Source organism: Felis catus, chromosome D4 (assembly GCF_018350175.1).
Source record: "Felis catus isolate Fca126 chromosome D4, F.catus_Fca126_mat1.0, whole genome shotgun sequence".
Taxonomy (NCBI): Eukaryota; Metazoa; Chordata; class Mammalia; order Carnivora; family Felidae; genus Felis; species Felis catus.
In genome coordinates this window covers 44,285,617-44,309,218 of record NC_058380.1, presented here as the reverse complement: position 1 = coordinate 44,309,218, position 23,602 = coordinate 44,285,617, and the positions used below count along the sequence as shown (strand labels likewise).

Here is a 23,602-nt window from a genome sequence, read left to right as displayed (position 1 = left end):
GATGCTTCAGGCACTGGGATCGTGGTTAATTTTTTTTCATTGCTCTTTCCTTGAAACAAACAGCACTGGTCCTTCAAGTGACAGCAATAAATTGAACACTGGGGACACCGTGCTTCCAAATAAACTAAATATAGACTAGTATCATACATCCACAGTGATAAACGGGACCACAAGAGGGCCCCACTTTTCCCACCTACTGCTGAGCTATAAAGTCCTTGATACAAGTCAACCTGATATATGGATAAACTCATTTGCAGAGTTACTCAAACCTGTGCTATTGTGAAGGTCATAAAAAGTGCCTCCATGACCTTCAGGAGACAAAACCAATGTTGAAAATTCATGGCAATTAATAGGTGAGTCTAAATAATAATGCTGGGAGGGACAAAGATAAGAAAATAACCTCTATTCTTTCTGCATTCCCAGGCATCAACTTTTTGTACCAAACAAGCACAAATAAAATCTGTCATTTTGTGTTCAAATCAATCACTTGGCAATACTATTTTCTTGCCTCCGTTGGAAGTCAGAGCTCATAAATAGCTTTTAATTTACATAAACTTTTTATTGTATTTGGAGTCTAGTGCCTCCAGTCTCCTTCCCGCAGGCCACTGCAGGGAAAATTCCACTTTCTTATTTCTCCAGCACTTAGGCTCTGGAGCCCAGCTGTCTGAATTCACATCCCAACTCTGCCACTAACTAGGTCTGTGGCCTTGGACAAATTATCCAACTTCCATCCGCCTCAGGGTCCTTACTTACTAAAGGTTGCAGAATGGCTATAATACTTATTTGGGGGTTCAATGAGATATTTATACATAAAGCACTTGGCACATATTGAACTTTCAATAAATGTTATCCATTATGACTGCAATCTGTTTGATTTGTGGCAAACCAGTCTGTGATTTGTTGGACTTCTCCTTAAAATTCACATCATCTTAGACACTCCGTCCTTCAAAGAAGTAAGGCAATCCAGACTTAATATGGGGGTGCATTGGGGGTTCTTTACTAGTCAAAGGAAATTTGTGTGACTAAAGCCAGAATACCACTAACAGATTGTGTTTGACTGGCATATCGAAATGATTCGTTAGCAGTTGTGAGAATTGCTTAAGTGATACAACAAAGTATATCAACAACATCTGGATTTGGGGTTGGGGGGAATGAGAGATGTCAGTGGCACTGGGTTGTTAATTCCCAAATTAAGTGAATTAACACAGGTGCTTAGTAACCTGAGTGCAGAAATAGGCGGAGGAACTTCCCACTGAACTCTCTCCATTTATAAAGTGAGGATTACTGTCTTCTTTGTACCAACTTTATAAGTAAGATTATTTTCTTAAAAAGAGAGATAAGAAACCAGTCTATGTTTATATAATGTTTGACAGTAGTATATAAATGAAATAGACGATGGATGGATAGATAGATGATAGACATTCACATTACATATATGATACCGGCTCAGAATTTTTTGGTAATGGTATATATGATCAGTAAAGTTTGGAAACGCTGATAATATGTGATTGTGTAGATGTCAACTGGTCAGTTATAATGCAATTCTGCATCATGAAGATCCCCTGTCCCCTTGCCTTACTGGAAATTCCTTAATTGTATTTTCTAACAATTTTAGAGTAGATCACAACAAATGCCCCATCTCACCTGTTATGAGCAACTGCCCTCTCATGGGATAAGGTTTTTTCAAGCTTTGACTGGGACCTTGTTTCATTCTTTATCCAAACCATGACTTTCAACAGATGTGAGAGGTGCTCATACTGGACATGTTCACAGATCATTCCTGCACTGCCTGGCTTCCTGGATTTGTGAACTTGTCGTCCAGAATGTTACCTAATGAGAAAGGGCTCCAGCAGAAATTGAATTTATGGTTCTGATCCAGATATTTTCCTTTTCCTTCTCACGAGCAACTTCAAATGTTGAACAGAAACTTGCCAAGTTCCCGGGGTGTGGAGGGGTCTTTTGGTCCAGGCTTGGGTTCTGCCTTCTCTGAATTTTCCAGCCTCCAGAGCTTCCTGATCAAAACCAGGCCCACTATACCACTAAGCTATATGGGATATGAAATGCCGGCATAGCCTTACCAATCCTATATCCTTCAGACTACGCCAATTCGTGGGACAGGGACATGGTCTGGAGCCAACTCAAGGAAGTATAATCTGTCGTGTCACCTCCTCCTCACTCAGCTGCCAACCCAGGATATGCCCAGCCAACCACCCTGCAGTGTCCTACACAAATCACCTCCCTCCATCCTGAAAAGTGGAATTTTACCCTTCCCAGAAGCCACTTGGTTCTCTAATCCAGTTCACAACCTTGGGCATGCTTTTGTCTTATAATTTGCCATTATTCTCCCTTCTGACTCCTAATATGTATTGTAATGATGATGGAGCTAATCCATAGTGCTTCCTATGTACCAAGCACTGGTCTAATCACTTTACATGTATTAATCCATTTAACCCTTACAACATTCCGAAATAGTTACTCCTTGTATCCCTACTTTACAGAGGAGGAAACTAAAGCATAGAGAGATTAAGTAACTTGTCCAAGGGCACACTGCTAATAAATGACAAAAATAGGAAAATGAATCTGAGAAGTATGGTCCTGAATTCCATATTCTTAACAACTATAAGATGCTACTACTCATCCTGCATTTTTTTCTTCTCTTATGACGACTATTTAAAAGGCAAAATGCTGTTCCTTAACTGTCACTAAACAATTTCATTTTCACTCTCTCCATTTTGGGCCATACCTATTCTTCTGAAATTTTTTCCTACTATCCCAAATATTTCATGATCATGGGAATTAAACAAACCGTCAAAAGGCTTTGCTCCAAGATGTGAGCTTCTGTTGCCACACTTTTTACTTAATTTCCACCCTTTCTCTCCATCCCAATGTGTTTCTTTAAACCAGAGTTGTGAAGCGGGTTATTTCTGTGTCCTGGGCTGCCACCTCCAATATTTCACTAACCTTTGAGATTCTTAGTTTCCTAATGGGCAGAGATAGTAGAATAATTACCCAACAACCAATGGTAGAAGTTATTTGAACTTAAATCTCTTAGTGTTTCTTTTTTTAGGGATTTATTTGATCCCTCCCTCCTTAATGTTTTTGGTAGTGTGCTAAGACTGAAAAGGGAAGGAGACAGTGATGATTGTGCATCTGATTAAGTCGTAAGATTTCTTTCCTTGTAGATTTTCAGGTTCAAGACTTCTGAAGGGTACCTTCCAGTCTTCCCATAGACTTTGAGGTTCATCTCTTTCCAGAAGAGAGGTTTTGAGGGGCACCTGGTTGGTTCATTCGATTTAGCATCCAAATTCGGCTCAGGTCATGATCTCGTGATTCGTGGGTTCAAGCCCCACATCAGGCTCTGTGCTGACAGCTCAGAGCCTGGAGCTTACTCTGGATTCTGTATCTCCCTCTCTGTCTGCCCTCCCGTGCTCACACTCTGTCTCTCTGTCTCTCTCAAAAATAAATAAGCATTAATTAAAAAAAAAAAAGAAAGTTATTGTTACAGCTGAATATGTTGAAAGAAAAAGGAGACAGTATTTCACACTTCCTTGTTAATTTCTTAATGAAAATCCATCTTTCCCCTCCACCCAACCTTTCTAAATTCCAAGACATCAAACTAATGTCAGTTAAATATTGGATCAGTATTTCTAATCGCAGGCATCTATGTTTTAGGTGACATTTATGACAAAATAATGGTACTTTAAAATTTTTTTGTGGACTTTACAGTGCTTCTTGGTCCTTGGCACAATAAATTCTGGTGCATTTCTCAGGATCTAGTGAGAGATTATAGTGGCAGAAGTTTATGGATGTTACTTGACTGTTGTGAATAATTGCTTATCTTTCTATATCTGATGGCATGCCACTGTCCAGAGAAGTCACCCCTCATTTTACACAGTTGTCTTTTGGCATGTGAAATCTTCCCAGCGACCCATTTGATCATGCGAGTGACGCATAAGCTGTGTGGCTATGACGCAGCTAAACTGTCATATTTGCCTGATGTTGATGTGTCTGCGGTGGAGGTGGGGGCCTGTATCTGGGGGGAAGCTCTGTATAAAGTCAAATCAAACATGTTGTAGTCAAGGAAATCATCTCTCAACCAGTGGTTTCCGGGGGATCAAAGGAAGAAAGACAACTTAAGGATTTATGAATGAGTTATAGTGCTAAAAATACATCCTGAGTGGGCTAATGGTTTTATAATGGGGGGGGGGCCCTTTCAAAGCACCTATCAAATAGCAAAATTCCCATATAGAATTGGGGTTTCTGCCGGAGAGAATAACAGATATTAATGGCATCATTCCAGTTGTTCAATTACTCAATTACTTGCAGTGATTAAGGAGGAGGCCAGCTTACATTAAATAAAGGGTTGAATTATAGAATACTTTCTTTTAAGTAAAAGATGTATCCCTTATATCCTGGCCTGGTGGATGTCCTGCTTTCATGAATGAAGAAGCAGGTCTGTGTTGGTGCACCACAGCTCCAACCTGTGACCCTGGGAGATGCAGTTTATGAATTCTTTTAAATATTCCTCAAGAATTTCCATGTATGTTCCCAATAGACTTAACAAATTTTGCCCATGGCCAGCACAGCCTTTCAGCTGACCACCAGGGATTGGGCTTTCAAATTGCTTACAGGCCAAATGTGCGATATGTTGGTGTGTTTAAAGTCAAGGGCATGCAAAAGCAAAAATGCATAAGAAGAAGGCCAAGATTAATCCCCGAAGTCCCATGAGTCTTCATTTGAAGAAGCTGTCTTCTGTCATATACGATGGGTTAAAATAAAGTGGTCGGGGGTTCAGTGGCCCTGAAAATAAATTCACAACACCACGGTCAACCTCAAGCCCAGATAGTGAGCTAAATAATTCAGTGGTTAGAAACACTGCAGGCCTATAAGCATCGGCTATACACGTTTGGATCATTCCTTTGTTGTCTTCACCAGTTACTTCCGATGTAATTAAAACCCATTTAAAAATGAACTCCTAACATAATCAGCACCACTGCTTCACCGTGCAGCGAAAGTGAGGCCAAGTCAGGTGAGCATGAGGGTTTACCAGTTGATGTAGGTGAGCCCCTGAAAATGAGCAGTTATCATCACACGGCTCATTTTCCATCTCTTTTGCAACAGGGCTACATAAAAGGAAAGTGGAGGGGTGTCTTAATGGCTTCGGTTGCCATTTATATATATTCCTAAATATACATGCGGTAACCTGATGTATATTCATGTCCTCAAGTTACACTTCAAAGAAAACTAATGATGTCAACTTCGGCTGACATTCAACAGTGGGAGACTTTGTAAAGGATTTCAGACCTTTCTCTGCAACCAGTTTTTTCTTTGTAGAATCTATGTACTTAGGCATTTTCTTTCCATTTATCGTGTCTCGTGACCCGTCTTGCTTGTGAGAGAAAAAGGAAGTCAGTGGGGCAGATATATTTTCTCCCTTTCAGACCAAAAGACAGGCTTGATCTTTTTTCCTTCCTCAAATATTTTCTTTAAATATATATATTTTTCCAGGCACACCCTTAGCTGGTTATGGTTTTGCTCTTCTAAAGACCACCCTGTTCTTTGCTGCATTTCATCCTGTCCCTTCATGTGCTGAAGTGTCGCTGTGGTATCCATTCCTGCTCCTAATTATTTGTCTGCCATTTAGCCACAAGGTGTAAATTTGCTAACTGAAAAGGCGTGCTCTGACAGTTCATCTCGGTGTACGTCCAAAGGCTGAGCTTGCTGCACTGGATAACTTCCCTGGGGGAATGTTCTGTGGGACGTGGGGCCATTTGTTGAGCCGTCTGATGTAGAAGAAGAGAAAATGAAAGGACCTGCCAGAGAGAAGCAGGATCATACAGTGCCTTCAGAGCAAAAAGGGAAATCAAAGACAAATTCCAGGTCCACATCAATCTCCAAGCATGTTCCTGGGGACTAGGGAATCAGCAATAGTTTCTTACTCGTATTTTTAGAGAAGTCTCTGAGAGAGAGCCCCAAATCAGGGGGTTATGGCAAATTTAGAATGCCCAAGGGCTGTGCCCAAAAATTATCACCAGTGGAGAACAGTTCTGTCTGGGCCTGAGGCATACAAGCTCTTCAAGGGCCTACAAAAATGTGTGGAACCAGAAGAAAAACATATATGTTGGTATTGACGCTAAAATCTAAAAAAAGTTTTCTATAAGAATATTAAATGTTTAATGGAATGTCTGCACACATTTAATGTCAGCTTCATTAAGTGCGAAATTTAGTCTTCTTAAAATCACATTACATGTGAAAACAAATTATGGATTCAGTTTCTCATGTTCCAAGATTTCAAACGTGCCAATCATAATTAAGTGAATTACACATAGCCAATAACTTGAAATATGAAATTATAAGAATCCTTTCCAGTGTTTTACATGGAAATGTATATTTTAGGTGGGAAATGGGAGCATCTGAACATCCTTACATACAGACATGTGTGGTAGGACTAAAAAGGAGAGCCTAGGGTTTGTGAAGTTTCCAGAACAGCTCTGCATTGTGTGGTCTTCTCTGCATGGGATTGATTATTCATGAAGACATAAATTACCAAAGACGCTGACGGGGAGGACCAGAAACTAGACACCAGGAGTAGAGTTCTGGGTTGTTCCTGCTGTATGCACCCATAGTTGAGGTATAGGGGCAAAGGAGGTGGTCCAAGCATGAAGAAGGTCACAGGGCACCTGTATATCATTAGAAAGATCACAGGATAGTGCCTTGGTTCTGCTGAAGGAGTGTGCATATTAAACTGACAAAGCAAAGCCATCCAGTTGGGTCATGTTAGAACTCTAATGTCCCTTTGTTGGAGTTGCGTTCTCTCCTAACAGATGACTAGGCCCTCAGGTGCCCTTGTGTTTCAGTCGACTTTTCTTGACTTGACAAATATTTCCATTTTTAGAATGGCAAACTTGAAGTGAGGGAGGCAGAGAAAGTGTACTATCTGAATTCTGCGTGTGACGATCTTAGTCTTTAATCCAGTGGCCTAACTTCTTCAGGCTTTATTTTATTTACCCTATATGGGGTGGTTGAATGTGGCTGCCCTCCAAAATACTTGGAAAAACATTCTTCCTTGTGATCCCAACCCCCAACAATAACCACTGGCAAAGGTTTGGTATGATTCTTACAGAAATTTTTTTCGTTACATATGCTAAAGTATTGTTAATTTATTTTCCTTCATAACACGAGATGAAAAATAAGATTTTAATTGTTTTCACTTGAACAGTATATCTTAGATATTTTTGCATGTCCATACAAGTGTACTTACCTCATTTATTTTAATGACCACGTGGTAATTCCACTGCATGGATGGGCCATAATTGATTGAACTGCCCTCAGTTGCTGGGCACTTGGGTTGGCCATTCAACTTTTGAGTGTTCAGGAGAATGTGCCATGTGCCTAAATAAACCATTATATATTGGCTAGTAATCTATACCTGTTGGCCCCCTGTGTTGGTTCATTCCTTCCCAGAAGCAGAAAGAACCAATCTTTCCTTATACTGATGCTTGTCATTAAATGTAAAACCTCTGTGTGATTCATCATTTATTTATTTGTCTTTTGTTTTTGCCTTTTTCTCTTACGCAGTCGTCCACAGCCAGGGACAAGGATGAGCCGGCTCTACCGGTAGGAAGCAGTGGCTGTGTCTGTACCTGTTTGTGTGCCTGTGGAGAGTGTGGGACAGGGGAGGGAGGAGGAGGGCTCATGTGCTCAACAAACCATTCTCCCCCTTGGGATACTTAAACGGCTTAATCTGCTGGTATATATGTATACTCGGTCCTATAATTCGTGTCAGCTGTATTCTGATATTCACTGATGTTCAAATTATTTCTGGGACTAGATTTCAAAGCGTTAGAATTCTCTCTTTCATTTGGTGTAAACTTTTAGAGGAGTTGAAAGAGTGAAATATTTCCAAATTGCATCCCAGGGGATGTTGAGCTGATATTTGGGGACAGTGTGGGATCTAATGCTTGATATCTATTTTCTTTGTGTATCTGCATGCACCTAATTTTTGGCGAGAAATTTCTTTTGGTTCCATCAAAAGAAATGCTGCATGACACCTATGTATTTAATATATACATAATACCCCAAAGAATGCTTTACGTTCTTCTGTAGATAGAATCCTTCGCTGATGATGATCTCCACAGCAAAGTTCTTCTAGTTTCCTAGAGCGAGCGTAGTAATGGTGGTTATGACAAATTATTAGCAACAAAAACATTTACCAGTTCCTATCCAATTAACACATCACATTCTGTAATGTGCAGCATGGCAAGGAAATGACCTTCAGAGTTTTGTGTCCAGCTGTCAAACAGTGATTACATTTCAACTCTATTCGAGCCTCTTAACCTTGCCCCCAAAATTCTCTGAACCTTAATCATCTGAATCAAATAACACAATGCATTAAGAAATGTTACAGATTTTTAAGACTGAAAAGACTAGTAATAAAGATACATATGACCCCATCCTTTCTCCTGTAGGGCTCAGAGCAAAGACTTATGAGATTCGTTGAGAGCCCATAAGATATACCAAATCTGGTACTGGGCTAGAGATATAGACCCAATCTCTTCCTTTGAGGAGCTCGTGATCTGGTTCACAATTGAGACATCAGTAATCCCCTCTGATTCTTCTTCGGTCAGAGTTCAGAATACGATTTCCTTAGAATATCAATGACAATAAAATCACACTAGGAAATTCAGATTCCTCCATGTATCTTACCCTGGCACTTTACCCATACTTCAAGTTACTGTGGGTTCCATGTTTGTCTCCCAGTGTGTGGACCATGATTGTTAGTAAGTATTCTACAAAATAAGAGACCTATGGGTGCTGTCCAAGACAACGGAGTGAACCAGATTTCCTTAGTGTTACATTTCGCGGTCCAGTGTGTATCTTAAAATGCTAATGGTGGCTTGGTCTAGGAGGTAGCACTTGCCAAATGTATTTGATTGTGAAGTCCCTTGTGGGACTCTTCTTGGAAAGCCCCCTTGTGAGTCTTGAGTGTGATGGTATATATTGGAAAACCCTGTAATGTAGAGATGGTTGGGAGACTGTAGGAAATCACATTTTATTTTTACCTGGCCCCAGAAAAACTTTATGTTGAGATTTTGCATCAGAAGTTCAAAAAGCAATTAATTCCCTCATACCACATTACCTCCCTCCCTCTTAAATCCAGCTGCCTGTAAAGTTCAGCTACTTCTTAAGTCTCTTTCCCCGTGAGAACTAGCACAGACTCAACCAAAGGAGGAGAAAGCAGTTCCTAGTCAGGATAAAAAATCTATCAAATCCAGACGGTTTAGGGCTTCTTTTTTTAGACTGTTTGCTTTTGAAGATGCCATAAAAAGAGTTTGTAAGTAACCTCATCTCTAGAAGTTCTTTCTTCGTCTCTTACCTGTCAGTTTCATTTAATTAGCCAAAGACTCACACTAGTAGTTTATGCAAAAGGAGCCTCCCTTGGACGTCAGGAAGTTTTTCTGAGGACTCAATAAGAGGTTCTTTCTCTTCAAATCTCACTTAATACACACCATAGGCTGTGGACCTCAGGGTCGAGATGAGGTATCCCAGGAGATCTGCAAAGTATTCCTTTGGGGAGCAAGGAGAAAATATTAGCGGCTCTATCATTTACTTTCTATATTCTTCATAATTTCTACTTTTGCAAATGTGTTATGCTAGACAGACTCATATTTTAGTGTGCGTGGATATAGAGACAGAGATGCGTACATATAAGCATACTCAAAAATGTTATGGATGGGGTGCACGGTCCGAACATTTTAAGGATCATCCACTGACTGGGTCAAATAAATTTTGAGAGAAGCAAACCCGAGATCCATTTCTCTATTCTCTGATTTTTGTCCGTGTGACTTGGGCACCTCATTTCACTTCTCTGAGACGAAGTTTCCTCATCTGTCTACAGGGAATAATGACCGCAGCTAGTTCACGGGGCTCATTTGGAGACTGAGATAAAGTGATGGATGTGAAGCACGTAGCGCACCGACTGGCATTTACTAAGCTCCCCTCCCCCACCCCGCAAAACATGTAGCAGTTGATTCCCTTAGGATGTGAGAAAGCAAGATTTGAAATGTACTTTGAAAATCTCTCATCCAGTGGTGTGTGATCATGTGACATAAATGGGTGCCCACCAGACCAAGTGAGATCTGACCTGTAATACACTTGCCTGTAGTTGCTGAGAACTAACAGCGTCTTTGTCTGGTTTCTCTGCTCAGGCTAAGCCACGTCTCCAGCGAGGTGGAAGTTCTGCCTCCCTCCATAACAGCCTCATGAGGAACAGCATCTTCCAGCTCATGATTCACACCCTTGACCCACTCGCTGAAGGTAAATGTCAGGCGTTAGTCTGGGAGCTCGGTGGGGGGGTAAAGGCGATGTGAAAAGGCTTCTCTTCAGAAACATGTTTATGCTTCCATCACATAAGCCTGCCAGTGTCCTCGTGTGGAACATCTGCCAGAGGAAGCCCTGGCCCCTTGGCATGCTTTATCTGCAACGCTCCGTTCACAATTGGGGAGTTTTGTACCAGGAGTAGGATCTGGGGTCTGTGTACTGATTCTCTTTTGATGCCTCCAGCATAAATAGTTTGTTATGAGGAAGAGAAGACAAAAAGGCTTCTCTCCCTTCCAGCTAGAGTGACAGTGCTCTTTCATCATCCCTCCTAAGTTCCAAAATGAAGTTGTATATGAACATTAATGGTGCATTTTGAAAAAGAGAGAGAAGGGGACGCCTGGGTGGCTCAGTTGGTGAAGCGTCCGACTTCAGCTCAAGTTCGTGAACTCGAGCCCCACATCGGCCTCTTTGCTGTCAGCACAGAACCCACTTTACACATCTGTCCCCCTCTCTCTCTGCCCCTCCTCTGCATGCTCACCCTCTCTCTCTCTCTCAAAAATAAACTTTCAAATTGTTTTTAAATAACAAATAGAGAGAGAAGAGAACTCCATGCTTAGTAGGGTCGTGAATAGTTTGGGGAATCATGTTCACTGTAGAACGTTAATATTGTCCTGATTCTTTGGCAGTTGGAGGGTGGTTGGTGACCATCCAAAGAGCCTTCTCGAAGGTAAATGCTTAGCACCAGTTTGACTCTCTTTGACCAGTCACTGGGGGACCTAAAAGGCCTGGTTCATCTCCTAGGGTAATCATATGAACCATCACAAAGAATCCGGTATTGTTTTCTTCAAGTTTTACTCGTTCGCAATGAAGGCAGATCCATTGTGTTTCTTAACTTGCATAACTATCCTAAAAAAATTAATTTTCCAGTATGTAGCTGTCTTAAGTGTCCAATAAATCAGAGTTAGGCTGCTAACAAGGGATTCAAATGTAAGCTAGTCTGTTCTCCCTTCACCTCCATACCTTATAATTGGGCCTGATGTTACATGGGGGCTGACATGTTACATGGGGATCATTGGAAGAATAGCGTCTGGGACACATGGGATGAGATTGTCAAATCATGTCACATAAATCAGATCTCTTAATATAAAGCTTTGCTGAATAATTTTAGGGGTGCAGTTCATAAGAGATTTGGATGAAGGAAAAAATTCAGGGGACCTCGAGAATGGCTCCCTAGGCCCTTTCTTCCCTCACTAAATACACACGTCTCACCCAGAATAATAGGTGAGGATCATGGGGTCACCTCTTACTACAGAGCATTTTGATTAGGAAGCATCTCCATTTTATTCCCACAGAGTGTTGCATAGCTGATATGATATTCTGTAAGGAGCCCTGCTTCATAGATCCTGAGTCCTGTTGGCTAGAGGTAATCTTTAGCGAGAGGCATCCTAAGTATCATTACTCTCTTTACCCAGAGGCCCACTGGACAAGGGAATTACACGTGGTCACTAGCCTTCTCTTCCTTCCTTCTTGGATCCCTCCCACTACCCCGGAGAAGGGAATGAAGGGATGGCAGGCCAACTTCCTCCCAGCCACTAAGCAGTTGTGTGACGTTGGGCAAGTTAGAGTCTCTCTAGTACTTGGTTTCTTCATCTATGGTAGTAGTTGTTTCTGTCTAGCACCTTACAGTTGACAGAGCATTTTCACCCCAGTGAATTTACACTTCATAATTATACTTCGTGGCCAACGTTATTATTCTAATTTCATAGCATATCATACCACCAAGTAGATCTCAAATTTATCTACTCTCTCTGCCAGCTCTTGATTCCAAACTATCCTCGTCACTTACCTGGATTCCTGCAGAGACTTCCTAACTGGCTTTCCACTGCCTCATTGCCTCATCCTCTGTGTATTATTCACACGGCGCCCCCAAATAATCCTCTTACAAAGTAAATCAAATTATGTCACTCCTGCTTATAACCTGCAGTGGCTTCCCACGGCTCTTGGAACAATTGTGAAATGCTTATCATGGTGTGTGTGATATGCCTCTTTCTCCGAACTCAGTTTGACTCCCTTTGCTTTACCCACAGGGGCCTTTCTCTCTCCAGTCAGGTGCTTCTTTCCTGCCTTGGTGTCTCCGCATAGGCTGCTCCCCCCACCCAGAATACTTTTCTTTCTCCCACTCTCTTCCACTTTCCCTGCCCATTCTTCAGCAGGGCCTCCTCATCTCTTGACACACCCTTTCACTTTTCTTTATTGCTCACATTATAACTTGTGTGACTGTTTGTTTACTCCCTATCTCCCCGAGGATGCAGTACATTTCTGGAGAACAGGAACTCTATTTAATTCACTAGCTTCCCCCCACCCAAACTCTAGTGGAGTATTGGCACATAGTAGCTACTAAAACTCACAAGATTGAGCAAGGTGGCCAAAGTCAGGCTTTTGACCTGATATTCACAAAATTTCAAAGTCTTCCAAAGCCCCGTGGGTTTAAGATCATATCTTGGTTATTTTGAGCCACCATCTTTTCCACCCCATCATCCTGAAGGGCCATATGAGAGCAGAAAACCATTTTATCTGCCCCAACTTGATTATGAGCGGGCAACTGAGCATATTTATTTTTTGCAAGGCAGTATTGTGTAGTAATTACGAGGACAGACTCCCGAGCCAAACTCTGTGGGTCTAGATCCCAGCTCTGCATTTACCAGCTGTGTGACCTTGGACAAGTTACTTAACCCCTCTGTACCTCCGTTTCCTCATTTGTAAAGTCAGGATGTCTACTTCATAAGGTTGTTGTAAGGACTAACGGAGTGAATACACGTAAAGGCGGGTCATGAGAACCATAAACAGGTTTGGAATTACTCCATTTCATTATTTTGAAAAATAATTCATCGTGATTCTTTTTAACTTAAGATATTCAAAAGGCTATGATTAAAAAAAGAAGTCTTCCTCCTCCATCAACCTCCCAGTTTTCTCCAGTCCTCAGTTCTTTCCAGAGAAAACTACATGGCAACCAATTTCTCAGGGCTCATTCCAGAGACATTCTATGCGTATACAACTCTGTGTGTGTGTGTGTGTGTGTGTGTGTGTGTGTGTGTGTGTGTATGTGTCCGTCCGTCCTTGCCCAGAGATCTCCACCATCTAAATTTCTCTGGTGTTTTTTCGGGAGAGTTCCATTCTGGTGGGGCCTGTTGTTCTTCCTGTTTGGTGGGGGAGGTAATGCTTTGTTTTGGTGAGATAAGAGTGAATCTGGGTTTGTCTCAGAGTTGGGCCATCAGTGATTTTCCGAAACACCTGGCCCTTGTGGGGCTATGTGCAATTAAAGTATTTGTTCCTGCTGTAACAAGATGTGCCTTCTGAATCCAGCGCCTGCTTTCAAGGTGAAACCTCTCCCTGAAAGACGGGGAGCGCTCTAGCGGTATGAATCTGCGAGAACGCTGAGAGCCATATAATCAGTTCTGGACTTGAGTGATTAGAAAATATGGAAAGCACTTCAATGCTTTAAAATTGTTCCATAGCACGCGGCCAAGAAAACAGATTGCTCTGGTATTTTTCCCCCAAAATTCACGATCATTTTCCATTCCAAGAGCAGCCAAAAAAATTAACCCACTGCTCTCAGAAATAGTCGTCTCTCTTTTAGCTTGCATCTAATCACTCGAATTCACACGTCCTCATGCCAAACCGTCACCTTTTAATAATGTAGAGCATGCTGGTTCCATCACTGGTTTTTGGCACGAATGCTGCTGTGGCTTCCTTACGAGGAAGGTCAGTTCATTGCTGCTCCCAGCGTCCACCTCCATGGGCGCTGGCAGCACGAGACGTACAGCCAGTGTTCACAGAGGAAGTGTTCAACTTCCTTTGGAAACCTTATCTAGGACCAGTGGCTTATGGACAGACATTTCTCTTTGTCTCGTCCATGCCCCTCAAGTGTTTCCGTCTTCCACAATCCAGCAGTTGAGTTGTTGCCAGACGCCTTCACTGGTGAATGGTTCAGCCTCTGAGCCTGAGTCAAAAGATCCAGCAGTGTTTGTGTTCCAGTTGTCTATTGATATGTAACAAAGCACCCAAGATGGAGGTGGCTTCAAAGCACCACCATATTGGGGCGCCTGGTTGGCTCAGGCCATGAAGCCTCTGACTCTTGATTTGGGCACAGGTCATGATCTTATGGTTTGTGAGTTACAGCTCCGCATCAGGCTCTGTGCTGACAGTGTGGAGACTGCTTGGAATTCACCCTCTCTTTGTCTCTCTTTGTCTCTCTCTCTCTCTCTCTCTCTCTCTCTCTCTCTCTCTCTCAAAATAAATAAATAAACTTAAAAAAAACCCAAAAACTAAAGAAGCACCAGGCACCTGAGTGGCTCAGTCAATTAAGCCTCTGACTCTTGATTTGAGCTCAGGTCATGATCTTGTAGTTTGTGAGTTCGAGCCCTGCCTCAGGCTCCATGCTGACAGAGTGGAGCCTGCTTGAGATTCTCTCTCCCTCTCTCTCTGCCCCTCCTCTGATCATGCATGCTCTCTCTCTCTCTCATAAATAAATAAATACCACCACCATATTATTATTGCTCATGATTTCATGGATCAGGAATTTGGGCAGGGATCAGCAGGGATGATTCTTCAGTTCCATGTGGTATTAGTGGAGGTCACTTAGTGTTCTATAGTAGATGGGCTGGTTAGAGGGTTTAAAAGTGCCTACATCCAGCTGAGTCCAGCTGGACACCCCCCTCACCACCCCGCCGACTCTCCATGTTGTCTCAGGGCCTTTCCACATGGTTGGACACAGTGGCGAAGGGTTCCAAGAGCAAATCTTCTGAGAGGCCCAGACACAAGCTACAAGGATTCCGATGAACTAACCTGGGAGATCCCCAAATGTCACTCCTGCATTCTACCAATCAAGCAGTCACAAAGGCCGGCCCAGACTCTAGGGGAGAAGGAGACTCTATTTCTCAATGGAAAGACATCAAAAATTTGAAACCACCTTTAATCTAATCCAATGTTTCAGAGACACATAACATCAATTGGTTCATGTGTTCATTGGTGTGCTTTGGATAGACCACACTGTGTGAAAGGGATGAAGCCATAGTTAGCCCACCTTGGATGAAGGTTTAGTCCAAAACAAAACTGAGCAGTACCTTTCCAGGGTGACAAAATGAACAGGACACTGCTCATGAAAGAAGGGTATCTGTTCATAGCGTGTGTAAATAGTTGGAATAAGGAATGAGTTTCTTTTATAAGAAAGCCCTAGAGAGCTAGTATTAGCCATCTTTGGGATCACAGTATGGCTGTCTGAATTGATCTTTCTAATAAATTCAGTGTCTCATATTGATTTTAACATTTTCTCTAAATAAGCCATTATATAAAATAAGGATGCTGGAGGTCACACTTTCGTATTGGATAGCTTCTACTATCAATTTGTCTAAATAATACCACTAACTAATATTTGCCGAGTGCTTACTATGAGCCAGGCACTATGTTAAGTGCTCTACACAAACCATCTCATTTAACCCTTGCACTAGCCCTATTCCATCATTCAGAGAATGACACCGTAGTGTAAAGAGGCTGTGTCTTGCCTCACCAAACGATACAGGCAGTAAATGGCAGAGCCACAGTTGGAACCTGTATCTACCTGACTCCAAGTCTGTGTTTATACTTCTTGTGTTTCTCCACTGCCTTGTGTAATCTCACATCCAACTCAGTGTTCCCTGTTCTCCTGGTGTAGACACCAGCATAAACAGTGGGAGCTCTGACCTATCCCTGGACCAATCATACATTCAGTTTGGAAGATGTGAATTTGCTATACAGATGGCTTTGCAGCAAGGCCTGTCTTAGCCTTGGTCCCTCCCATCACCTCCCCCGTACCTTGAGCTGCAGCCACTCTTGTGAGCCCTCAGCGCAACTTGCTCTCATCCCTGGGCTGCTGAATTATTGTTGACCTGCCTGTCCAGATGACATAGCTACTATTCTACACAGGAAAAGGTATCCCATAGCTAACTCTGCAACTCCAGCAGAGCCCAGGGACTAGGTGATAGATTGGAGACACTGACATGGGGACAAGGCATGTGGAATGCCATTAGAGTTTGGCTATGTAGCAACAAAGTCAGCATGTGGTTCAAGAATCAGACTGCCTGGGTTCAAATCTTGGTTCAACCTCTGGCTTTGAGACCTTGCTCAAGTTTCTCAACCTCATTGGGCCTCAGTTTCTCCACTTTTAAAATGGGATAATGATAGCACCACCAGAATACATTTATGATTGGTATTGCTCTACCTTTTTTAGGGCCTTGGTTTCTTCACCTGTAAAAGGGAATAATGATAGTTCCACTACCAAAGCTTTATGGTGAGCATTCAATACGGTAATACCCAGAATCATTAAATTAGTGCTCATTGGCTGGTGGCAATGATTTTCCAGTTAAAATTGTGTTCAGTGTCATGTAATAGAATCTAATTGCTGTGGCTTCATTTAAGAGGTTTCTTCAAGACTTTATTTTTTTAGAGAAGTTTTAGGTTTACAACATAATTGAGAGGAAGGTACAGAGAGTTCCTATACACTACTTACCCGCACACATTAAGAGCCTCCTCACCTTAGGGTTCACTCTTGGCATTGTGCATTCTGTGGTTTAGGCAAATGTGTAATGACACATATCCATCATTATACTATCAGAGTATTTTCTTGCCCTAACAATCCTCTGTGCTTTGCCTGTACATGCTTCCCGTGTGTGTGTGTGTGTGTGTGTGTGTGTGTGCGCGCGCGCACACACACACACACACACACGGCAACCATTGATCTTTTTATTGTCCCCATAGTTTTGCCTTTTCTAGAATGTCGTAAGGATGGAATCATGCCGTAGAAATAGCCTTTTCAGATTGGCGTTAATAGTTTTTGAGGGTTTTATTTCTCTTATTTAACCAGAAGCCCAATAGTAAGCTGTCCAAGGCTGGCCACAGAGTTCCCCTCTGCCACGAGGAACACAGTGTCCTTCTGTTTCGTTCTTCCATCCAGAGCATGTTTCTCCCATCTTCATCCTCATAGGAAGGCAGCTGCTTTCCTCCAGTCCCCCACCCCTCATCATCCCAGTATTCTGGGAAGAAGACCGTGTAGCTGTCTTTTTTTCATCAGAAAAACCTTAGTGTTCTCAGAAGCAGACTTCCACTTACACCACACAGGTCAGAATGGAGCTGGGCGGCCACTCCAACTTACGAAGGAACCAGAACGGGGCACTCCTGTCTCCCCAAACATGGGACTCCATGTAGATCCCTGTGAAAGTCAAATGTGTTTCCCTTCTCTGTTTTAAAGGGCTCTCTGTTGGCCCACAAGTCCAACTTTGACACAGTGGCCCTGGATCCTCCTCCAGAAAAGGCACACCCCAAATTTGTCATCTGAGAATCCTGGTTCCCCTAAAGCATAACAGAAAGATGCCCAACCTCTGCTCAAAACCGTCTGAGCCACGGTAAAAGCCCTAGTCCTTCCAGTGGCCCAAAGGCCGCCTGAGCCCTGCCTGTCTTCCCTCCTCCCTCCCTCTATGCCTTTCTCTGCCCTTCTCTCCCCTCCTCCCCTTCTCTCCTTCCCTCCTCTCCTTCCTCACTTCTCTGGCTGTCCACCAGCTCCTTCACACAAACTCCAAGCACACTCCCGCCTCAAGGCTTTGGCACATATTCTTTCTTCCCCCAGATGTCCAAATGGCTTCTCTCCTCCCTTCCTTTTCAAATCAGCCTTCAAATGCCACCTGATCAGAGAGGCCTCACTCGATTAGCCTTTGAAAAGTAGCAAAATCAAAACAATGATAATAAAGCAGAGCGTTAGATCTTCCTTGACCTGGTCTATTATTTCTCTGTGACAGTCGTCACCATGAATGTATTTTCTTGTTGTTTGCTGTCTGTCTCGCTAATACATCTGGTAGGGCAGGCCATGGACAGCTGTATCTCCAGGGCCCAGCACACATGGACCCCGATAGTACTTGTTGAATGCCTTAAATGAGTGCTTGCCTTTATAATTTATCTGCTGGAGAGCTTTATCTCTCTGGCCTTGTAAATTGTCTTGGCCCGTGCCCTGCCAAAGGGCTCTTTCTCACTGTGCCCAGCAAAGTCCTAGTCAGTTGATGGCTGTCTCTGCAAGAATGAATAGCAGTCATTTCTACTTTCGCCACCATTGTATCCCCAGCCTCTTACATGGCCCTTATATGCTGGATGAGTGACTAAGTCCCCCTCTGGTTCTGGAGGTATTGCTGTGACGGGAGATGTTTGCTCTCTGCATCTCGCCTTCTTGGTGAGTTTTCCTGTCCACTTACGCCTTTCTTTCCAAACTCTTGGTTCTTCCATTTCATTTCCTTTTCTTCCCTTTGTTGTACCTTTGGTTCCTTTACTTGTTGCATTTCATGGGCCTAATTACCCATTGTGATTACCATCACTACAGAATTCTAAAAAGCTTATTGTTTTAGCCTTCCATCCATTGTACAAAACCAAATGCCTGTAAAATAGCATCTACCACGTCCTTTTGTGTTAAATTGTATTTGAGAAGGAAATCACAAAAGAAGTTCCTCATTCAGTCTCTCTGGGTTCTGGGATTATCTTCTACAATTCCAGTAATTTTTTGTGGAATTTTAAAATTTGACTTACATTTTTTTCATGGTAAAAACAATTTTATTATTACCAGCAAAATCTAACAGATAAGTGCACCTGATAGAAACACAAAAGTCAGAAAAATACTTGCCTAATGACCTATCATTGAACTGAAGGATTATTTAACTATAGGGTTTGAGGCAGTTTAGAAACGCTGCCCGTGCCTTGTATGCAATTCCCCTCAGGCTGTTTTTTGTAACAAAATCTTCAGAATCCCATGAGGAGAGGTCTGGAAATGACACTGTGCTCATACCTAGCTTATTTGCTGTTAGAAAGACAGGGAAATTTTTCCCTTTGCAAATTCACTTCACATTACCAGAGCCTGCCTCTGCTGTCGTGACTTTCCATTCATGTTACCTTCGTTCAGACTGGTTAGGGGAGTGTCCTGGGAGCCTTTCTGCTGGCTTCCTGAAGGACAATTTTGCTCCCTCAACTCCTCTCCAGTAGTTACTGTGACATCCCGTGTCCGTCTTATGCTTTATCAGTGTGGCTCAGGCAGTGGGTGGTGAACAAGCTGCTTCAGTGACCTGAATTCTGGGACATCTCAATGCAAAACCTCACAAATGAGTAGCAAATATCTGGTCTTTTCACCATCTTTCCCATGGGTTTTCGAACTTAAAAAAAAAATTAACAGCAGAACCCTTTGTTCAAAAGAATTCCCAGAGGGAAGAGTAAAAATATGTTTAAATAACAGTGTAGAACTATTAAGAGTTCACTCATGTCAAATCCTTTAGCAATGTGCCCGATTCAAGAGCTTTCCTCTAGATTGGTGATAATAAACATAAAAGCAATAAAGACACCACTTACAAATGCGACAAAGCCATCGAGTACCAAGAATTAACCCAAAGGAAATGTTTAAGAACTTTATAGCAAAAACCCGAAGAACACAGACGATCTCAGTGTTGATATTTAATGAAGATATCAGTTCTCCCTCAGTTAAACGCTCAATGCAACTCAGTCCTAATTGAAATCCCAAGAAGATATTTTATGTGACTTCATCAACTCGATTTGTAAATTCATGTAGAATAAAAAAGAGCAAAGACACTTTTCACAAAGAACAGAAAGGGAAAATGTGCCCCTATCAGAGATCAGACTGCAGCTTTTGGATGTTCTGGTTGAAGTATTTGGCATAAGGAGGAGGCAGCTGGGGTCACTCCAGAGGAGCCCCTTACCAATAGGAGTAAGAGGGGAGCACCCCTGTCCTCAGGAATCTTTTCATCGCTCTTAGGTGGAGCGCTCTGCGGGATGGAGAGGGACTTCCTAGAGCACTCGCATCATTTATTTGAAGGAACAAGGTCCTCAGCCCTGAAGCAGTGGAAGTACACATTTATGGAGGCAGCATCACACTGTGACAAGTGCAGGTGAATAAACCAAACCGGCCAACCATGCCGGGGCACATAGAGCCTTGAGCACAGTGGTGGCTGGAGTAAACACTCGACGTGGGTGATCGCTGCTTGCCGGATCTGAAGGTCATCTCAGGGCGTGAACCTGAAGGCAGAGGCAGCAGGAGAGTGTGCCTAAAGAAAGCTTGTGGTTCTCAAAGGAGGCGAGGAGCCCGGGCAGGCAGGGAAGAAGGCAGGAATTCAAGGCATTGGAACCGGTGCGCTTGGAGATCCAAAACTAGTATTGTTGGCCCAACCAGAATGGGGACTCCTTTGGGATGAGCAGGCACGTATGTGGCTCTTTGACCCCTGAATTAACTTTCTGGCAGTCTCTCCTCGTGTCAAGGGGCACTAGGAGTGTGTGTGCGTCTGTGTCTGTGTCTACCATACCTGTGCATGTGTGTGACTCAAGTGTAGGACAGGAAGGGTCTTCCAGATGGTGAAGAGGGAAAACTAGAGGGTAGAATTAGTTGGGCACACTGTGCCCCCCACCTGATAGTCATCTCAGTAATTCCCTGAACAGTGGCTTTGGAATTTTTGTGTGTTTTATCTCTGAGGAAACTGAAGTACAGAGAGTGACATTACTTGCTCATAGTCACTTAGCTCCGGAGTTTGCCGTCAGAGCCTGAATGTTTTCCACGTACCCAGGACTCCCATCTATAGCCACACATCTTCTGCACACATAGCCATACATCTATTTTGTAAAATCATTCCAATTCTTTAACATATACATTTAGTGCTAACTTGAAGCTGACACTAAGATTAAAAACGTTCACTTGCTTGCTGGGTTTTCTTTCTTTCTCACCAAACAGCAGAACTTGTTATTTCCCTAGCTTCTATTTTTAAAAAGAGCTTCAATATGAGTTTTCATAAGTTGTCATTTGATCCCAGAAGAAAGTCATTTTCATGCCTATTTCATTCAAAATGTGGGGAAGTTATCCCTGAAAGGCAGTATCGTAACCTTTCTCTTCATCCCAAGTCATAGATCACTTTACGTTAGCCAAGAAAAACGTTTGCATGCAGCCTCAGCTGGTAAGTGAGTAGACAACCGGAGTGAAAAATCTTCACTGGAGAAGAAGAAAATCCAATCTCCCAGCCGTGTTTTTAAGGAGATGGTAGTAGTTTAAATGCCTGGGTAGAGGAAGACAGACTATTAATGCCTCTCACAGAGCAAACACAGGGACAAGTCAAATAGCTCCTGTATTTGCGGAATAGTAAAGCATTACTCTTGGATTTGAATGGCAAAGATGATTGAAACTGAATCTCTCTTTGGGCTGTACCCATCATAAATGAGTTTCATTTGGGGCATGAAGGGCATGTGAGTGGTCTTATTGAAATCAAGGATTTTGAGTATGGACAGGCGTTTTCTCCCTTTCTGTCTCTCTCTCTAATGCTCTCTCTTTCAAGAAGGCTTGCTTTGAAGTAAAGGCAACAAAGGAATGTGGCCAAAAATCTGATTTTGATAGCACTTGAGTTTAAACATAGCACGAAGAAGGAAAAAGACATGGAAGCATCCATAATCTTACAGCTTTATCTTTGTTCTCTTTAACTTATCACATGCTCAAAAGATGCAGTTAGAACTCCTTTCAGAGGAAGGACTCAGAGCTCCAGAGATAGTGAGCAGCTGTCACAGGCATGATGATGTGGCGACCAAAGGATGGGAGCAACCACTGAAAATGTACTTTGATTTTACCGACTGCCCATTCAAAATGTGTACCGATATATAAATATCATCTGTGATAAGAGAGCATTCAAACGTGTTTTCTTGCCAACGAAACACTAAAGACACTGCTGCTTGTTTAATAACCAGCAGGGCCTCGCTTAATGGAGAGCAAGCTGGATGATTTGCATTCAGTTTGGAGAGAGTTTGCTGTGATCACTTCCCACTTTGACTCTTGAGTCTGGGTTGTGTGCTGTGGGGGCACTCACCTCTGGATATTGATCATGTTGTAAACACAAATCCTAAAGCTGCTGTCAGGATCTGTTTTCCTCTGATCCCATGATATCAGATCCCCCAAATCTGTCCTCCTCACCTCACTCGTTAAAAAGAATTTCCTCACCCACACCAAACTGTCCTGTTTGGGTTGTCGAGGGGTTTGAATGAGACTATATGATGCACACACACACACACTCACATACACACATTCACACACATCAAGAGTCAAGCAAGATTGTTGTTTACATAAAGCTTCTAGGTCTACATCAGGTTGATTTCTTCTTTGTGTGTGGATTCATATATTCATTCATTCATTCATTCATTCATTTACAAACACACTCCTCTTGCAAGCTGATGTGAGTGGTTACTCCACTGGGAAACACTTTTTTTTATAAGCCCCCACTATTGATAAGTCTCTAGGGGAACATTAGCCAGTGTTTGTCCCAGACAACTTCCTGAAAACCAGTTTAAATAAGGTTGATGAATCTGAGCCTCAGAAATGTAGTTGCGGTAACCTACGTGGCTCCTTCCAGGGTGGTGATTTCTCTCCTTGACTTCCCAGGGCAGCAGCACGTAATCCCAAGTAACCAATAGCAAGTGCAGCTTTGCTTCAATGCTATGACCCTTTAGGCCAAAACAACCATCATTGCCAGGAGTTAAAAGTCATAGTGAGTCTGTTTCATTCCATAAAATTATTTGTGATGGAAATTCTCCTCTGCCATTTCTGAAAAACACTTCATCCAGTTAATCACCTTCCTTTCCATGTATGACACAATATGCCATGCAGAGTTTCCTTGCTAGAAAAACTTACTCTTTTCTAGACCTCAGAAGTGTATCCTAGTGAGAGATAATGAGGAGGCGACTCTTGATGCTTGAAGGTAGTATCATACAATATGCCAATTTCGATGGGCTCTCTCCCCTGCTGGGGGCGTTCATGGTGGCTACTTCCCATCAGACCCATGGGAAGAGGAGCGTAGTTGTTAGACCCACTGCGAAGCCAGCAACCTTGGCTCAAATCCCAGCTCTGCCGCTAACTTGCTGCATGACCTTCGGCACATTATTTAACTTCTCTCTAACTTGGCTTCCTCTTTTGTACAGCAGGGAAGATAATCATATCTCTTAGGGCTAGAAAGTATACTCACTACAGTGCTATTCATAGAGCACGCAGAGTATTGCCTGGCACATCGTCAGTTCTGTGCAGGTATTTGTCAAATTGCTTTCAGCTCTTCTTTTTTTTTTTCTTGCAATCATCATGTTTTCAGGTATTTTTCAGTAATTCAGTAGTAACTTACTGAGTTATTTTTTCTGTATCTTCCCTTCAAAAGATGCCTATTTACCACATGCCAATTGTTTAGATCCC

At 42.6% G+C, this 23,602-nt stretch overlaps 1 protein-coding gene across 7 annotated transcripts in view; it reads left to right on the top strand.

The window, feature by feature from the left end:
• Positions 1–23,602, top strand: part of SLC24A2 (solute carrier family 24 member 2) — a 251,515-nt gene that overhangs the window by 143,566 nt on the left and 84,347 nt on the right. For all 7 annotated transcript variants that reach the window (XM_023242351.2, XM_023242348.2, XM_023242350.2 and 4 more), the window contains exons 3-4: positions 7,579–7,617; positions 10,209–10,317. In XM_023242351.2, the coding sequence (XP_023098119.1) occupies positions 7,579–7,617; positions 10,209–10,317 (148 nt within the window). The remainder of the gene's footprint in view (positions 1–7,578; positions 7,618–10,208; positions 10,318–23,602) is intronic.